Source organism: Calidris pugnax, unplaced genomic scaffold (assembly GCF_001431845.1).
Source record: "Calidris pugnax isolate Ruff unplaced genomic scaffold, ASM143184v1 scaffold32, whole genome shotgun sequence".
Classification (NCBI taxonomy): domain Eukaryota; kingdom Metazoa; phylum Chordata; class Aves; order Charadriiformes; family Scolopacidae; genus Calidris; species Calidris pugnax.
The window spans coordinates 11,377,356-11,396,194 of NW_015090783.1; the positions used below are offsets into that span (position 1 = coordinate 11,377,356).

At 42.4% G+C, this 18,839-nt stretch overlaps 1 protein-coding gene across 4 annotated transcripts in view; it reads left to right on the forward strand.

Annotated features, from left to right (window-relative positions):
* FBXW8 (F-box and WD repeat domain containing 8) overlaps positions 1-18,839 on the forward strand; it is a 60,615-nt gene that overhangs the window by 19,799 nt on the left and 21,977 nt on the right. For all 4 annotated transcript variants that reach the window (XM_014964867.1, XM_014964875.1, XM_014964880.1 and 1 more), the window contains 3 exons: positions 7,930-8,087; positions 15,674-15,870; positions 17,788-18,000. In XM_014964867.1, the coding sequence (XP_014820353.1) occupies positions 7,930-8,087; positions 15,674-15,870; positions 17,788-18,000 (568 nt within the window). The remainder of the gene's footprint in view (positions 1-7,929; positions 8,088-15,673; positions 15,871-17,787; positions 18,001-18,839) is intronic.

The following is an 18,839-nucleotide window of genomic DNA, read 5'->3' on the forward strand; positions in this document are numbered from 1 at the left end:
AAACCCTTTGTGTTCTGTTCACTCATTCTCGTCATTGTTAAGAAGTAATAAGTGTCAGACCTTCTTCTGTTCTTTTTTTTCAAGTGAGTCACCTTTAGGAGGGTTGAAAACAGGATGACATCATGAGTGTGGAGGGGTCGGGTGACAGACTCCGGGAGTTAGGTAAGGTTGTGTTAAGTGACAAACGCCTTGGCTTCTCTCTCATCTTGTGAAAAAGAGCCTTTCAGGTGAAACCAATAGCAGAAGCTTGATACTGGCTCTTTGTGGAAGCCACTTTTCCAGCCTGCCTGACCATTAAGCTATTGGTTTACCAGTCGGTTTCGCTGGAGTTGCTGCAGGGAGATGTCCTGTGTCACAGTAATGCCCACTATTCCGAAGTCACAGTAGTTATTTTTCGAGCTTGTAAAACCTAGTTTTCTGCTGAGGCCAGACAAACCCATCCTTTTATCTAGTAAACTTACTGAATGTTTCATTTTTACTGTTTTCACAACCTGCCAGCCACTGGGCTGTTGCCCTCAGTGCCTAGGGTTCAGGTGGTACCTTTCCTCTCTGCTGTTTGCAGTGTGCTGTAGTTTGTGTTCCTTCCAACATGTAAACTTATTGATTTATGTCGTCTTCAAATGATGTTTTCTCCCTTGTACCTGAAACTGGAGCCATTGGTTTATTTGTTGCACTGTGCAATTGTCCTTTGTGAAATAATAGGGCTGACAGACCAGATCCTTCCCAAATTCTATTATAATGCATCTTGAATTCTTTTGAAAAATATTTTTTTAGGCAATACCCACAGTAATATGTTTTCATGGTCAGAGCAGCTGGCTTAATTAATCGGCCTGGGCTGATGCAAGCCACTGGAACCTTCATCTAAACAATGGGAGATTCTTGGCCTTTAAAAAAGAAATTACTAGAGAGAGTTTGGCTTTCTCTAACTTCTGCTTTTGTAAGAGTTCATTAAAATGTTTTGCCTACCATATAACCCTTTGGCTTGTTTCTGTTCCCTTGGTAGGACATTTGCCTGCGCTTAAAATTAATAAGAAGGTGAGGCACGCAGAAGTACTTAGGTGGTGAAATGTTAATTTTGTTACTGAGAACAATGAGGAACAGCAGAGGAACTGCACGCCATCTCCGGCAGCTTAACCCACTTTCTAGAGCCACGATCTCCTAAATGAGGCCTTAAGAAGGAAGGGAGAAGCAGCTCAGTTTCTGTGAGCGCGGTCCACAGATGGACGTGGGTTGATGGATTGGAGAGTCAGGTTCCCAGCAGAAGAATCTGGGAACCGATCATAGGGAAACACATCAGAATGCATTTCCTACATGTTAAATCTTTCCAGATCCATTTTGGTACAAATTAGTCACTTTTTTCATAGCTGCACCCTTATAGCAAGCAACCTCAAATAATGTTTGGATGGGATCAGGGACATGACTATCCTGCTTCATGCACTTCTGTCAGCTGTAGGATTGTTTCAGATGCAGGTTTTGTTTTACCCTCATCTGTTTTTTCTTGTATTTTATGGTGTAGCTTTCTGCCATGCTATGTAATAGCAGGAAAATTTCTCTTTTCTGGTCTATTTGTACTTCATTTTTTTGTCATTGTGTTCTATTTTATTCCTTATTTATTACAAGAGGAAATGGCCTCAAGTTGCACCAGGGGAGGTTCAGATTGGATATTAGGAACAATTTTTACACAGAAAGGGTTATTAAGCCTTGGAATGGGCTGCCCTGGGAAGAGATTGAGGCACCATCCCTGGAGGAATTTAAAAGATGGGTTGACATCTTAGACAGCTTAGAGACATGGGTTAGTGATGGCATTTATCAGAGTTAGGCTGATGGTTGGACTTGATGATCTGGAAGGTCCCTTCCAACTTAGACAATTCTATGATTCTAAATATGAAGGCAGGAAGGCTTGGGAACTTCTATGTTACTCTGTGAGGCATCTCATGCTGTGGTAAATATATCTGAGCTCTCCATAATCTCTCACTTGAGAGGAGCTATGGGTCTTAACGTTGAGTATAAAGATGATGATAGAATCCATTTAATTTCAGTATTGTGTGTGGCCATTGAGGTATTTTTGATGAAGGGTTTTTTTTTTTAAATCGAACATTATGAATTACCACTGTTCTACTTGAGCCTTATAGAGAAGATGAAGCTTAGGAGCAATTGGAGCCAACGTACAAAGGCGTTTAGGCTTGGGTTTGCATGTTTAATTGGACCTTATTCTTCAGCCTACTGAGGGGGTCTCTACTAGTTACCTTAATTAAGCACATGAAGGACCAGTTTGTTGCTTTTGGTGGGGTAAGGATGAAAGGTCCAAGATGCTTGTTGCAGCAAGACAATGCAAAATACTCATTATTTTACTTGCTTATCAACAGGCATCCGTTTAAACAGAACTAAAGCTTGAGACTGTTACTTGAGCAAAATTCCTACCGACTTCAATAAAATGCACTGACATTGTAAGGACTTCATAATAAGATCTGTTGAGTGTTAACAGATGGTCACCGACTGCCTGAAACAAAGTTGTTGGGTTTTTTTTTGTTTTGTTGATCACCGCAGGTATCTGGAAACTGAACAGACTTTGCCTTCTGGAAATCAAACCTGACTGTGAAACAAAGGTTTTTCTTTCTCCTTCCTTTTTATTTTCTTGCTGCAAATTCTTTAGAGAAAACGGGGCAAATGTAAACTGATTTCTGAAGCATCTTATCAAGAGCCTTTGGTGTTCAGACCAATTCAGTGGAGTAAAACTTGCCCTGGAGCGCTGTGCTTGAGGCAGCCCACAAACTGGACGGACACCAGCATCCTGTTTGAGCAGAAACCTGGTGATGGTCTAGTTGACCCGCGTGTTTGAAGTGAAATTGTGCAGTGCCAGCAGTAAGCAAGCCATGGAGGAAAGCAGTTTGTCTTTGCTGCTGCCACGGACTGAATGAGCGGAGTCTCGACTGTTTTGAAAATGTTCCTGTTAACAGTTTTTCTTTTGTGTATTTGTCAGTTTATATATTAGTTGCAGTTGTACTTTGCACAAACACTAATTAGACAGCCATCAACACTCAGGGCCAAAGGCTTACTAACAATGCAACTGTGATAGCAGTGTCTTAATTGGTTGAGTATAATTGTCATTAGGCAACGATAAAGACATCTGGGGCTCTGGAGAGAGATCAGCCTCCCCCTCCTCCTCTTCCCCAAATTTGTTCTGGCTATTGCTATCCAACGCGGTTGAGCTTTTTCAGATGAGATTCTGTGTTTTGACCAGTTTCCTGATGTTTTTCTCCTTATGAAATCGTCTGCCTCTTCAGCACCACTTCATTAGAGCGGTGCCCGGCCTCCATCTCTGCTTCCTCCCACATGTGCTCGGCACTTCACCACCTGCTTCCCAGCCTTCCTGGGACAGCAGCAGCTTTTCATCCCCGGCTCCTGCTCCTTCCCTCTCCTGCTTTTCACTCACGTGAGAGGGCACCAGGAAATCGTTCATCTCATTATGACATTGCTGCCAGTAAAAAGTGGTTGAAATGGTTTTGATTAGTGAGTAGGTATTTTAATTAAAGTATGTTTGGAGATAGCATGCAAAATTAATTTTTTTCAGTTTCTCTATACCATATGCATTCCACCTCTTGGTGCTCCATTTCAGCAAGAATTTTTATGCATATCTGTAAAGCTTAAGCTGAATTTGCAGACTAATTTTTAAAGATTTATACGTATCTGCCCAGAATTACAGAACTGGCTTGTCAAAGAGAAGTACGGTTAGAAAAATATAGCTCTTGTCTTTTCTCCCACTGCTGCTTCTCATGTCTATACACTGAAACGTTGAGAAGAATGGGAGCGGAGGGAAATGGACGTCTCTTAAAGCTGAGTTACTTGGGTGGAGAGTCTCTGTTGGCCACCAGGAGAAGGGTGGCAGTGTCTGGTGGATGAGGAGAGAAGGATGTGGACTCAGAGCCGAAAGCCAGGTACCGTGTGGACCAAACTCATCGGGAGGCATCAGGGCAGGGCTGTGTGGAGAGGGGAAGCTCAGGGGGGATGGAAACAGACTCTTGTTGCTCCCTGTTGTGCTCGGGAAGGCAAGGCTTTGAACAGCTTTTCTAAATGAAGTAAATCAAGTATGGTCTCTACATTTTATTTTTTTTCTTTGAACTTGAGAACTCAGAATTTGTAGGTTTTGGGGTGGCTTTATTTGCGCAAGTGGTTTATATAAGATGTTGGACTGTTTACCTGCCACCATAATAATCATCTCAATACCCCCATCAGGGAAGAAAAAAACCAACCAGCTGCTGAATGCTGTTGGTATTATAGCAAATAGAATGTATTTGTTGTTATATTAAACAGTTATTTTTATTCCACTCCGGGAGAAAACTGGGGGCTTCTCATAGCCATCTCGATAGAGAATTTGGTAACTGAATGAGATTGGGGGACTGTGCCTGTTTGGGGCAGAAGACTTAAACCTTGGGTTGTTTCATTCAGGAGCTGGTAATCCAAACAAATTTTCATGGTGAAGTATAAAGGCTGTTGTAGGAAATGAATAGAAGTGCTGAAATTATCTAGAAGTAGGTTCCGTACAGTGCAGTGTGTTCTTCTCTTCAGCCATCTATATTGATATGGCAGATTTGCCAATTATCTGCAATAAAGCAGCCTTTTTATTTTTTTATAGCAAGGCAATGCTTTAATAGTTTAAAAGCCTTTTGTTGTGGTTACAAATTGAAAGTGTGCTGCTCTTTACAACAGCATTAAAAGCAGGGAGTTGAACCATTAAATTTTTTAGTTCTGAATTGGCTTCATCTGTGTTTGAAATTCTTCCAGTTGAGTTCTGGTACAGTCCCAGTGTACGCTGGAAATGGGCATGTGGTGGTGGTGGCCAACGGAGTGTGTTGTCAGCTGAGGAGAAGGTTTATATTTCCCATTTGCCCCTGCTGGGTCCCTGCCCGAACCCGGACCTCCGCTTGTGTTTCCAGCGTGGTCTTGTAACATCTCTCCAAACCCTTTAGGTTTGCCGTGTGGGACCGAGATGCTGTTGTGTGCTCTGGGAAGGATGTGGTTGGTGGTGCTGAGTGAGGAGTGGGGTGGAAGGAATGGGAGCAAAGATGCCCTACTGCCCTACTCCCTCCTCTTCCTGATGAACCTAAAGCACTGGTCCTGTCTTGCAGCGCACCGGTGGGATTTATGGAGAGCCACAAATGGAAGTAGGGTTTGCTGGGTGCTGGCAGGGTTGTCTCATGACGAAACTGGAATGAGCACTATGGCCAGGATCCTCTTATGGATTGTTCTGTGGTGTCTGAACCTACTAGAACATACCCAAGGTACATGTAGCAAGCTCTTGTGTTCCAACAGGTCCTTGCTGGGGTTGGAGAACAGCATGGCTTCACAGTATGGAAGTGAAAGCTCTTCAGCATGTATCTGTCCATCACTGGAGAGGAAAGGGAGGAGGATGAGGAGGCTGCAGGGTGGTCTGATGCAGAGCCTACCAAGCAGAGACAGTTCCTGTGTTTAACGAGTCCCACCACAAACACATTGGAATTTGAGTCAAATTTATTTCCAGCTGATGGTCAGAAACATTTGGTGGGTCTGTTCCAGTTTGAGTTTAGCTATAGAGGTGGTTCAGGTTCTTCTTCAAGAACAAAGAATGGTTCAAACTAAATGTTGACTTTGACTCAGATAAAATTAGAGCACTTAATGTGGCACTGTGGTGTTGGATCTTTAATTCCATGATTGCAGTCCATGTTAATTTTTATGGATGGTAGTGTGTCTTTAGCCCTGGCTCACTTGGGTTGTGTGCTGTGTAGAAAAACCAGAAACCACTCAGAGAATTAGCCAGCCCCATGTTTCTTCTCTATTCCCATCATTCTGTTTTCTCCATCCATTACTCTTTTCTTTTTACATTCCTGGACTGGACTCTGTGAGAGCGAGTGTATGTATGTATGCACTAGGAGGAGATGCTGTTCTTCCTTGCTTATTTGGCGATGAAAATGAATATTCTGCCACTTAGTTCTGACAGTTCTACCAGTATTTCATGTCTCCCTTGAAACTCACTTTTCAGGGTCACGTGGTGACAGGAGAATTTTGGCTTCCCCCTTGAGAATACTCTGCTACTCTTTGTAGTTGGGAGAAGTTTGAAAACATGACCCCAACCAACCCAGACATGAAGGGAAACAAATAGCAGCTCAAAATTAAAATGCTTTCAAAGCTTTATGTCTGTGTCTTGTTGAGTGGGACTGCAACAGGTCTGTGCAATTACCTGTCCCGTTGTGTTTTATCTCCAGGTTTTAAAATATCCAAAATGAGCACTTTTCAGCTTTATAAACTGAGGATGTTTGTTATGGACTAATCTGGACTGTTTGTTCAGTCCAACATGAATCATTTTGCTTTGCTTTAGGAAAGCTTCTTTCTTGATCTTTTTAAGTAGTGCCGCTGTTAATTGGAAATTAAAGCAAGATTCGTGGAGGGATTTGAGCCTCATTTGCAGAAGGAGGAAAAGGCAGAAGTGCTGTCCCACCCTGTTCTCTCTCATTTTCTTCTTTCTTACCACGTAAAGCACTGAAGAAGAAGCCAGGTGACAAGGACATGGTTTTCTTTCTTCCCGATTCAGTGCAGAGAATTAATGTGCATCTCTTTCTGCTTGACAGGCTTCACCGCCCCCTCAGGCACTTTAATTAGTTGCATAAAGTGGAGCATTTTCACTCGGAGCCGTTGGAAGTAATCTGCTCCTGAGTACCTGTAGCCCAGTTGCATGGTACTCCCCAGAGACCCGGGTAACCTCAGTCCAAGTCCAACGTCTTCTAAACCTTTATTAAGCACTTCTCGTCGCCTCCTTTGTAAATAATTACTTTCTTGTTTTCCTCATAAACATAGGACAGCCAGGTTTCTAACCCATAGGCCTTTGAGGCTTTTAAGAATCATTCCCTTGAAATACTTTTCCCCCAAAAGTTGGGTTATAACAACCAAGCTGACAGAGCAGGAAGCACTCTTCATTTTCCAACAGAATCCAAGGCTTGGGTATTGCAGAGAAGGAGATGGGAGACTGCTTGATAGTGTTAATTGTCACAGTTCTGTAAAAATGTATCTTAACTAATTATTGAATAACTGTTCCAAATAACTATTTAACTATGTTCTTTGACCAGTCATAGAGGGATCTTCTCCTCTACTTTGCCTGCAGTGTTTTTGTAATTTAATAGTATGTTGTGAGCCCCAGCATAGATGGCACAGAACAGTTTCTCTGCTGCTTGCTGTGTTACAACCTTCATTATTTCAGATATATTCGGTATTATCTGAGATGTTGAGTTCTGTTTTTTTATTGTCTCATTGGCAAACTATAGTTTGATATGAAACGATTTTCTGCTGTTTCAGTGAGAGCTCCTTCTGCAAAGAAGACTGCCTTAATTCCAAAGACAACACTTAATCGTATTAATTAATTGTGTTAAGTCTTCAGAGATGTAGGCAAATCTGATCTGTTGATGAGGCATTGAGAAGTTTCTTTCTATAAAGAGCAGTGGGTTGGATGGGTGGATGCGTGTGAGCTTTTGTATGTATGTACATAAATCCTCTCATTAAACAGTCTTTCTTTGGCACAATCACAATCACTAATTTTTAAAGACCAGGAGGAAACAGTTTGAAGTTTTGCCATGATGTAATTTAGACTCGTTACTGATTACCTTCTTCCCTTGAGCCCGTCTCTCCTTGCGTTCCAGTTGTAGAGCTAATATGGATAGTTGGTAATCCCTGGTAGCTCAGTCATGGTGTTCTTGTAACTCCAATTTACCTGCCTGATGTGATGCTATAGTCAATAAATGGAAATAAAATAAGCAAAGCTGGTGGGTTTGTCCACAGAGTGTGTGAACAGGAGGAGAATCAGGAGCTGTAAATGGTTTTAAGACGCTTTTTGTTTCTTCCTCCTTTCTCCTGCAGCGACCTCTTTTCAGATGTTCTGGGGTGAATAATAGCCTTCTTTTCCAGATATACATCAGGAGAAGTGAGGTTGTGGGACACTCGCACCTGGGACTACACAGCCCCCATCCTGGAACCGATGCATGGTCCTGGTGATGCTGGACCTCAGCCACATGTCTCCTTTGTGAGGATAAACAGCTCTCTGGCTGTAGCAGCTTACGAGGACGGTAAGTAACCACAACTCTCCTCCCCATTTAAAAAAAAAAAAAAAAAAGCAACAACAACAAAAAAAGGCTTTACAAAAATGAAGCAGCTGTGCTCAGCTTTTTGTGTGTCTGTAATCCTGTATACACACACACACACACTTGCTTTTATGTGAGAAAGTTGGCCAATAACCCTAAATGCATTAGGAGGCATTGGAACATAGCACCCATTAAAACTGATGTTTAATTCCTACTGGAACTGCTACACAAAGCTTGAGTGCCAGGCTGTAGTCCAGCCAAACTATCTTAAGCAAATAACTTGTTTTGCTATAAAAATATTAAATATTCTTCCACCAGCCTTCTCCTCTGTCCAAAACTCCCTTGGGGTGCTGCGAAGCTTTGTTATGGGAATACTGGTAAACTTGCATGTCTGATTAATCGGCGTCCTCTATTGCTCTTGGCATAGTGTGTGGATGCACATTTCCTTCACTGAACTATTGGTTTGCAACAGTGGATTATTATGTACTTTGATATAGAGAAATAAAAACTGTGGCCTAATTTTTAATGAAGCCCTAATAAAATCCTGCTTATATGCATTGTTTTAAATGTACTTAGATGTTTATAGAATGAGCTACAAGAGCCAGAGACCAACAGTACATCTACTGGACGTGGGAGTGGAAATTAAAAAAGTCAGGATGGGACAGTGCTGGCCAATTGGGATCCGAAGCTGAGTTCCTCAGGCAGAACTCAGTTCCTATCGTCTGTCTTTAAAATGTAGGATTTGACACATAAAAAACCTCACCTTGGGTATGAATAAAGAGCTTTTTTGAAGTTAGGGAGCTTTGTACACACACCATCTTTGATCCTGGCACTTCTGCGTGTGAAAACAACTGAAGATGGGTCATCCAGACAAAATCTCTAATCCGTGTATTTTATTTGAGAAATAAATTAAATGCTTTATATGTGAAAACAACTGTTTTGAAGTGATCAACATCCTTGGCTGTTTTTCTAGCGTGGATGATGCTAGAACGGTTTTCTGTGGCTAAGAATTGTTGATAGCTGATGTTTTCTGACAACGGCAAGCCTGGTATTTACACAATACTCATTAATATTATTTACTTGAGTCATAGGAAATTATAACACGGTGATAGTTTTAAGTGTTGGCTTTTTGTCCAGCGTGCCAAACAGTGACTAGCAGAGGGTCTTTGTTTGTTTTCTAGTCTCCCACTGACTAATCTAATAATTTGTCTAGGGTTCTTTTTTCTGTCATATTCCTTGTTGTCAGACCTGTGTGTGCTGCGACTGAACTAGTTTGCATAAAGCTCGGCATCTTTTATTCTTCTGGGTAGAAATTTTAATGGGCTCTGTGATATGGCAGTTACTCTGATTTGAGAAGCCTGGTCAGAATAGATTAGTTTCTATGTGAACAGGGAATTATGAAGACTGATTTTAGAAATGTTTACTAACTGGAATCTGAAAGTGTATATTTACAGTTTGGTGGAGAGAATTATTTGAAACTTGGGAAGGGAGAGGACGACTTTGAAGATAATGTGTTTGATTGTTCTTTGTTGTACTTTTCCAGCTCCCTTTTTTCTCTTTGTTTGTAAGTTTGACTAACACAGAGAAACCATCTGCTCGTGTTGGAGGTGGTGCTGTCAGGCAAAGAGTCTAGACTTCTCTGTCGAATCCCTGGCTAGCAGGCTCGTTCAGATAACATCAGTTTCTCCCAGTTCAACAGAGCTCACGCAGCGATGTCCTTGGCATCCGATCACAGGGAAGAGCTCACAGGCAGATTCAGCTCGTGCCGCGCCTGCCTTACAGCGCCGGTTTGCTGCTTGGGCAGGAGCAAACGCCTCCCAAGGCGTATGAAATACAGCAAGGAGAAAGATTAGTCTGACTGGGATGCCTGCATCCAACGTGAATTGTAACTCCGCGAAGAAAAATTGAATTGTGACTTCTGGTGAATGTTTCCGACGGCGTCAGCCTCTGAGAAACAAGCTGCAAGGAGAGGTAAATGAGAGGAAAAAAAAACCAAAAAAACGTATGGGGAGAAAATGAAGTTCTCTCCGCCCATGCCAGTTCTCAGTGGGGGCACTGGATGTACACCTGGGGCAACGGGACTTGGCAACCTGATCCACAGTTGTGATTTTTGAATTCCAACCCACTGGCCTCATATTTCTTCTGCCTTGTTTCCTATTGTCAGCACTGGCAGCCCTCCAGTTTGATTTTACCACTAATTGTGTTGCACGTTACCGAACTGAAATGAATCAAATCAAAATGCTTTTCCTGGAGCATTAGATAAAGCAGGCGAGGGTTCTGGGTAATGAGCAGATGCTGCTAATGCAGGGACAGGAGAGGCCTTGCCAGGACTCCATCTGCTCCATGCTTGCCTGGCTTTGGCTGCGAGCCACAGCTTTTGGGAAACAGCAGTCTACTTTAGCCATCCCTCTCCCCCCAGCCCTCCGGAGCCTCATAGTTTGACTTGAAAACAATGTGTGTGCTGCAACAAGAGAACATACTTTTATTTTTTGCGCGCGTGTGTGTGTTTTTTAAATGCTGCCCTTTATACTCATGCAGGGGAGATGCCACGTTGTCCCCATTCGTGGCTTTGAGACCCGTCGGGAGGAGTTAGTGGTACTTCACAAGTTGCAGAGTAACAACTTGGGGCAAAGGAAGGGTGGTTTCTGCAGGGATCAGAAGTGCTCTCGCTTGTTGGCAGGCTCCAGGAAGGGAATTTTGGCAGAGCTGCTTTCTGGGACTTGGAAATCTGCTCCCTTGTCCATTCTGATGCCCTGAAAGCTGCTCGCGGGTATTGTCCCTTCTGTACCCTTTTTGCAAAGACAGACACGGAGTAATGTGTTTGGTGCCTTCCTTGAAGTGCCAGGACATGCTGCAGGACAGCAAGAGCAGGGAGACAGGCTGGCTTAAGTAAAGGAAAAAGTTTTTGAAGAAAACCTCGTGTGGCAGGTGGTATTATATTTATTCCTATCCAGATACAGGTGGCTGTGGATGCAGAGCTCTTGGTTCGGATAAATGGCGTGTGATTTCCCATCACGGGCAGGAAAGTCTGCCTCCCCAGTCCCCACGTTGGGATCAAAATACAGCCCTTCTTGTCTGGTCTTTCATGAGGGGGCTGCAGAGGGACGGTGCCATTTGGAAAACTCTGTAAGCAAAGAGTGGTGGAGGTAAAATCTGGCAGCATTTGGTGGAAAACGAAGGGGTAATGGTAACATAAAGGCACGACTCAAATGACGGAGGTCGTCTCTCACTGTGTAGTATGGCAAGTAGCTTGTTCCACCCACTGAAAGTTGAGAAACAGCATTGGCAGTGAATATAAACTGTAAAAATTTAATAAACACCAAGCATCTACTTAGGGACAAGTTTGTGGTCCCTCTGACTAGAAATGTTTTTGGGAGAAACTCAAAATTCAACACAAGCAGCTTTGAGACTTCAGACCAGTGCTCATTTCCACCTGTGTGTTTTGTTAACTGTACTTTGTGGAAGTGTGATGTGCCTTGAAAATTATGAGGAAATAAATTAATGTTTCCAGCTTAGAAGAAAAAATACACGTAAGAAGTGTTTTCAGAAGGTGAAAAAGGATTTTGTTTTGTTTAAATGGAGATCAGAAGCGGCAGGATGTGACCCACCACAGGAAAAACATCACGTAGATGATGTGAATCGAGCAGCTCCTGCCCTTACCATACAGTTGGGTTTTAGAAGCTGAGATGAGCGAGCATGAAAATTCCCTGCTCTAGCATATACAGAATTCTCTTTGCTTTTTTTTTTAGCAGATAACATATGCATAGATTGCTCTACATCTTTTCTAAAGCTGACAGCAACTGCTGGCCGTATCGTCCTAACGCGGGAGAGCTGATGTAATGGGTCATTAGGATCTGAGCGTAGGATCTTCTGTGCCCAAACACAGCCCTCCCTCTGTGTAGCCCAAGGGTTCACTCTTAACAGGGACATAGTTTTTACCTCCGTGATTATGTTGCTTTTCCCCGTTACAGGTTCAGAGCATTTTCCAGGAAAAGAAATTTATTTAATTTTTTTTTTTGTGGCAAAAGCGTTGCCTTTTATACCAGTGAGAAACCCGTGTGAAAACAGATGTAAAAACCAGCTGCTTTTGTGCTTCCAGCTGTGAAGAAGGGAATATATTAGAGGTGGGCACTCTTAGTGGAGAAGAGCTTCCAGCCATTGACCTCTGATGGAGCAGGAGATGTGTGAGACCGGCTGATGCCTACAGGAACTGGAGCGTGGTCAGGATCAGCAGTGCCCTGTGTGAGGCACAACAGTCTGAGTTGTGTGTTTTATCCAAACCCCTTCCAATCCAGGGTGAATTACAATAAATGGACTCGTCGTCAGGTCACATTTTGCCAATATATGGGGTTAGAAGTTACAAACCTAAATTCTTTGCACAATCTGGGGTGAAGTGATAAACAAGAGGACCGGTGCAGTGATTGTCATGTCAAGTGTCAGCAATTACACCATCTTCATCAGCTCCTCGTGCTTAACTCGTTTCCTTGAGCCGAGATCAAATACAAGCAAGCTGTAAAGTCTAAATCCATTTCAGGAGTTATTGTTAAGAGTTCAATTGGAATAATCACGACTGCGGTGCGGATTTTTCGCATGCTGTGAAAGTATTGCTTGTAATTTTGATTTAGTGACTTTCTAACACTTTTAAAATTACAGTATGAAAAAAAGAAAAAAAGTTCCTGTACGCTTGCAACCTTAACTTCACCTTAGCAGAGATATTGCCTTGGAAATGAAGCACTGGTCACTGCTGGAGGCAGGAAGATAGACTGTGTAGAGTAGTGATCTCATCTGCACTGGTAAATCTTACGCCTAATTTTTTTTTATGTTGCCATACTAATAACTTTAACTGTAATGGTGGCTATTTTTTTTTTTTTTTGCTCTTACACAAACGTGATTGACTGTTGCAAAGGCTTGCATGCTAATAAATACATTTTGCTGTTTCTGCAATGAAATGTAGAATACAGAATATTCTGAGCAGTGCTTTTAAACCTAGTAGTAACTATTGGTAAACACAGTGGAGTGTTTGCTTTTTCTGTGTAAAATTGATACACCTGTTTTGACAGAAGGTCCGTACACGCAGTGATTGAAGCTTCTGACTGGTAGCAAGTAGCAGATGATGAGGATGTACGCAGGGAACTGTACACTTTTGGAGGGAGGGAGAAGCAAGGGGGCACGAGCAATCCTTTTGTGAACAAACACTTGTTCATCCTGTTGAAAGAAAATAGTATTTCTCCTGCTCCTTACGTTCCTTTTCAACTCCTTTTTACTCCTTCTGTTGTGCTGCTTCATTAAACAGATGTTAACAAGTGACCTAACAAGTCACTTGTGGTTTTGATATTACCAGGGATATTTTCACACCATATTGTGCATCAGGTGTTGCACACACTGTATTTGCCAGATAATGTAGATATTTTGAACAGATTTTGCTATTGAACATCTGGTGAAAAAAAAGTGTGTGTCTCAAACTGATTGTACGATTGCATCAGCCGTTTTTGCTGTCTTCTCTTTTTGTGATGCTTGAGATGCAATAATAATAATATTAGCTTTGGTGCCCAAATTTGGAGGGCAGAACTCTAAATTCTGGGTTCCCCAGTTTGCTGGTGTGGTCAGAAGAGGCTTGTTTGACTTGAATATTTCTTTTGTATTCTGTAGAACTTTCACATGTTAATACACTCTGTTCAAACAGTGAAATGCTCATTGCAGAGATGTATAAACAGAAGACTTCCCTGAAAGCGAATTCAACTTCCTTTTCCCCTTCCCCAAAGTGATCTTTAATTGGGATAAATGTTCTGAAAAAAAAAAAAAAAAAAAGAGGCCAAAAATACTCCTGCCCAGAGGAGTTGGGCAACAATATTCATCCTCTGATGACAAAGTCCGGTGATAACATCCGTGATCTGATATCGCTACGATCTTTTATCACTGATGGTTTTTTATTTGCTTGTTTAAACCTGCCATCCTGGGGGTGAGACTTCACCCCTTTCCCTGGGAGCAGTTTGGAGCCGGGGACTGGCTGTGGAGGCGCAGAAGCTGAGCCTTGGCGTGGGCAGAGCCGGCTGCGCGGGGACTTGGAGCCCGTGCTGTCCATTTGTATTTGTTAACTTGTTTTAAGCGTAAGTGCGTGCAATATTGAGCTAGCATTCTGTTTTTCAAAACCAGTTCAGCAGTTATTTACCTTTTAAGCAATTAACATAATTACCATTATGCTAAGAAGTAATTTTGGGAAGTTCTGCTCTGAGCCCTTATGACTCCATCGGGACAGTTTTAGTTGGGACTTATCTTTTTGATGGAAGCCTAATTGCAGTTTTGGCTTTGTGTAAACAAACAGAGGCAGCTAATTGTTTAGGCAAATAGCAGATTAATTTAAATATGCATCCCTAATAAAACAAAAATGGTCCCCATTATGGTATTCATTCCCATGGCGAGGAATATAAATATTCAGTGGGAGTGCCATTAGACAGGGATCTTAAGGATTATCTGCATTATTTCACATCGGTAGCACTTTCCAGATACCAAATAATCTTTACAAAAACAAACATAAATCAATTTAAACTCATTTAGATACCATTTCACTATGTGCAGTTTCATTACCACACTCTTGCTTCACCTCCTTTGGGACGCGGGAGGAGTGTTTGCAAACTGGCATTGGTGCCCGTCCACAGCTGTCTGTCAGAGCTTTTATGTCTCCTTTTGAAGGAAGAGCTCCCATTAATCATTTCATCATTAATGGCCACGCTCGAGTAGAAGGAAGGCTTCTCCAGCCCTGCGTGTCACGTCTGAAGATTGCTTCTCCTTTAATTCACTGCAAAGGTGGCCCCCAAGTCTCCCGTTCCGTCTGGCCCTTCTGTTCTGTAACACACTCCTGATTGCTTCAGCTTCCTCTTATTCAGATTGTTTTAATGTACCAGCTTTTAAATAGAATATTGGTGATCTGTGCTGGGGGAAAAAAATGCAATGGCAAATGTATTGTCTTTTGACTTATACTCCTGTATTCTTTGGGATTTGTTTTCTTTGGCTTTGTGAACTTCTCGTCACTTTCCCTTTTTCCAGAGCATCAGGATTAGGAGTTTTGTTGCTGGGTGGAAACTATTAAGAATGGTATTAAAACCCCCGGATTGTTGTGTGTGTGGACCTTCAGATTCTTCAATTTAAAACTTTTTGTGTGTGTGTCAGAGTGATTTAAATTTGAACGTGGGTTCTGCCTCTCTATTTTATGGGGCAATTGAGGGCAAGTATGTAGTAGAACAAAAATTTAGATGCCTGTTTAAGTCTGATCTTCTCCAGACGTTGAAATGTGACAGAAGTTAAACAGTCTTCCTCAAGGCAGTTACCAATATTATCTGAAAGTCAAAAGTTAGGAATTGCTTACGGAGCAATAAAGCCTCTAGTGCCAGAGATGTAATTTTGGAAGGTTTCCTCTGTGGTGCTCTGCCGCATCCTGAACTTCTGGTTTCCTGCCCTGCAGTCTTTTCTGTATATTAACTTTTCTTATTAGAATGCTTTAAAGCATACATCTTCAAATGATCTGTTAAATTCTAAGATAAAGCGTAGTGTTTATTTTTTTTTTCTGTATGCAGGCACAGTCAGCGTGTGGAGCCTGATGTTCGGGCGGGAGCCCATCCATCGGTACCAGCACAATCAGAGGATTCAGGCTTTAGCTCTCGGTGCAGAGGGTGCGACGGTAGCAACGGCGTCTGGCTTCCAGGTCAAAGTGGAAAGCCCTAACGACAGAGGATTCTGGCAAACTATAGAAACATTTGAAATCCAGAAATTGGTGAGTCTCCAGGCTACTCAGCTTCATTCCAGGAGCTCCTGATCAACTAATTATTTTTGGTACAGTTAAGAGGGATCTTATAAAAATCTTACAAGAGAAGTTGCCTCAACTAGATAACAGCATTATCAGCTAGAGGCTGTGATTTTGAGGCAGGTTAATGGATCAGCCTTTCATCACCGAAGAGCAAGGGTGAAATGTTGGCTTTAGCTACAAGTGAAAATGAATAAAAAAGTCCATATGGTGCAGGAGGTTGGCTGGTTTTAATTATTTTTTTGTCAACATTAAACTAAGTTGGCTCATTCTGTAAATCAGTTTTCTTGCGTAGAATTGGAGCTAAAACTCGAGGTCTCATTCCAGACCAACACGATCTGATTAATTCTGAGGCAGGATATTGCAGGCGAGTTAATAGTATCACTTGTGAAGCTGTAACTAGTTGTGCAGCTTCTTTAGGTTGCACCTTCTGTCACTGAAGTTTTGAGACTACTTTAATTGAAAATCAAAAGCTGTCCCAATTGCAGAAGTTTTATTATGTCTCAGAATATCAACATTTATTTTTTTTTGTGAAAGGGTGAGGAAGCCTGTAGGAATAAATTGGGTCTTGCAGCTTCTCTCCTATTGCAAGAAGCTACTGTGCAGCTAATGGGTATGAAGTTGTGATTTAAACCACTCCTGATTAATCCCCTCTTTTCAAAGCTTAGCCAGTCTTAGAATATTTAAATGTTTGGGGATTTCATTTCTCAATAAAAATGTTAAACCAACACTACTTGGCTGTGAAATGTCACTTTGCCACGCATGACAGACAGACACTCAGGACACCGTGCTCCCTGTTTTAGGAATCAGTTGTGCTCTTGAGGAGTTTAAACCCTTCCTCTGGTGAGGCTTTTCAGAAGTGTCTTGAGGTTGTTCAGCCTGGAGAAGAGAAGGCTCCAGGGAGACCTTAGAGCCCCTTCCGGTCCCTAAAAAGGCTCCAGGAAAGTTGAGGGGACACTCCTGGGCAGGGAGGGGAGCCCTAGGACGAGGGGGAAGAGACACTCTTGGTCAGGGAGGGGAGCCCTCGGACAAGGGGGAAGGGTTTGACACTGCAAGAGGGGAGATTGAGATGAGATCTCAGGCAGAAATTCTGTCCTGTGAGGGTGGTGAGACCCTGGGCCGGGTTGTTCCATCCCTGGAGGGGTTCAAGGCCAGGTTGGAGGGGACTTGGAGCAACCTGGTGTGGTGGGAGGTGTCCCTGCCCAGGGCAGGGGGTGGGTCTGGATGGTCTTTAAGTTCCCTTCCAACCCAAACCATTCTATGAGGCTGTGATGATTCTATGAAATATGAAGAGAAACGTCATTCTGGTCTTGTGACAGAAGACAGGGGATGTGGTACTTGGGCTGTGCTACTGTCATGTGATGACCTTTCTGTTAATTAGGGTATATACACATGATATTTGGGCTGTGCTACTGTCATGTGATGATCTTTCTGTTAATTAGGGTATATACACATGATTGCAGGGTAAGTGTCAACTCTTCCATGTTAATTGCATGAGTGTGTTGCCTCTTTTGGAGCACTGTATTTCTATTCTAGCCACAATTTTTGCCTTGTGTGCTTTAAACTTATGGCTTTCTGTTTCTAATTTGAGTAAGTCCATTAAGTCTTGCTCCTTTCTTTGACATCACATTTCGGTTGTTCTGTTATAATGTGGTCTGATTAGTTTTTTTTATCTGGTCTCATTCTAAAGATCCATCATAGGAGCCAAACTTTCAAAAGCTCAGAAATAAAGTTGATAATTGGTCTTTGTGTGAGATTAATCCATAATTGGTGTGATTCAAGATAGCCAATAAGCACACATCAGTAGTTTGCTCAGCTTAACATGGGGCAGTAGTGACGTAAAAGAGTTTTTGGTTGTAATAACAATAAAAAGTCTGCTCTTTTTAGGTCAACTTCCTTAATCTGGTTCCAGATGTTACGGGGAGTCCAGTGACAGTAGCAGCTGCAGAAGACGTTGTCTATCTCCTGAAAGCAGAAGATCCTGCTGGCAAAATTCTCCATTCTGTCTATGGTCAACCTGTCACGTGTCTCGATGTGTCAGCTCACGAAGCAGCCTTTGGGGTCAAAAACTTTGGCTGGTTATTGAATGAGCCCAACCAGGTATTTAGTTAACTTTTTTTTTTGTAAGATTTAAACACCTTCATAATTAACATTCATTCATCCTCTTCTCCTCAGCCAAGTCCCAGCTCATTCAGCTGGATGCTGTGTCAATGACCCTCTAGGGGGAACCCATCTCAAAAAAAAAAACAACCCAAAAAACCCCAATAGACAACCCCTGCCCCAAAAAGCCAAAAGCTCCCTCAACCTCAGGGCATCCTGAGCAGCACGTTAACTTTTTTTTTTGTAAGATTTAAACACCTTCATAATTAACATTCATTCATCCTCTTCTCCTCAGCCAAGTCCCAGCTCATTCAGCTGGATGCTGTGTCAATGACCCTCTAGGGGGAACCCATCTCAAAAAAAAAAACAACCCAAAAAACCCCAATAGACAACCCCTGCCCCAAAAAGCCAAAAGCTCCCTCAACCTCAGGGCATCCTGAGCAGCACATCAAGCCTTGTATGTGCAGAAGTGCAATCTTAGGAGGATGCTGCTTCTTTTTGTCCACTTGAGGATTTGAACTAAGTCTCTTCCAATTTGGTGAGGATGGTGTCACTGTTGTATTTGGGAAAGCTAAACAATAATCATAGGTTTGAAGCCCCACGTGACACAGTCTGCTTCTTTTAGCAGTACATCTTAGCAGCGTAGATCCAAACCAGACTGGTTTTGTAACCCTGCTGAAGACTCAGGGCTGAGGAATGCTTCTAATGCAGCTCTTCTCAAACTTATCTGCTTGCGGAAGGTGTTATTTTGGATTTTCAGACCCAAATAGGTAGCATAAATAATTGTATTTTAGAGGGACTCAGAATCCTACCAGAGATCCCAGGTAGCTGGTGGCAGT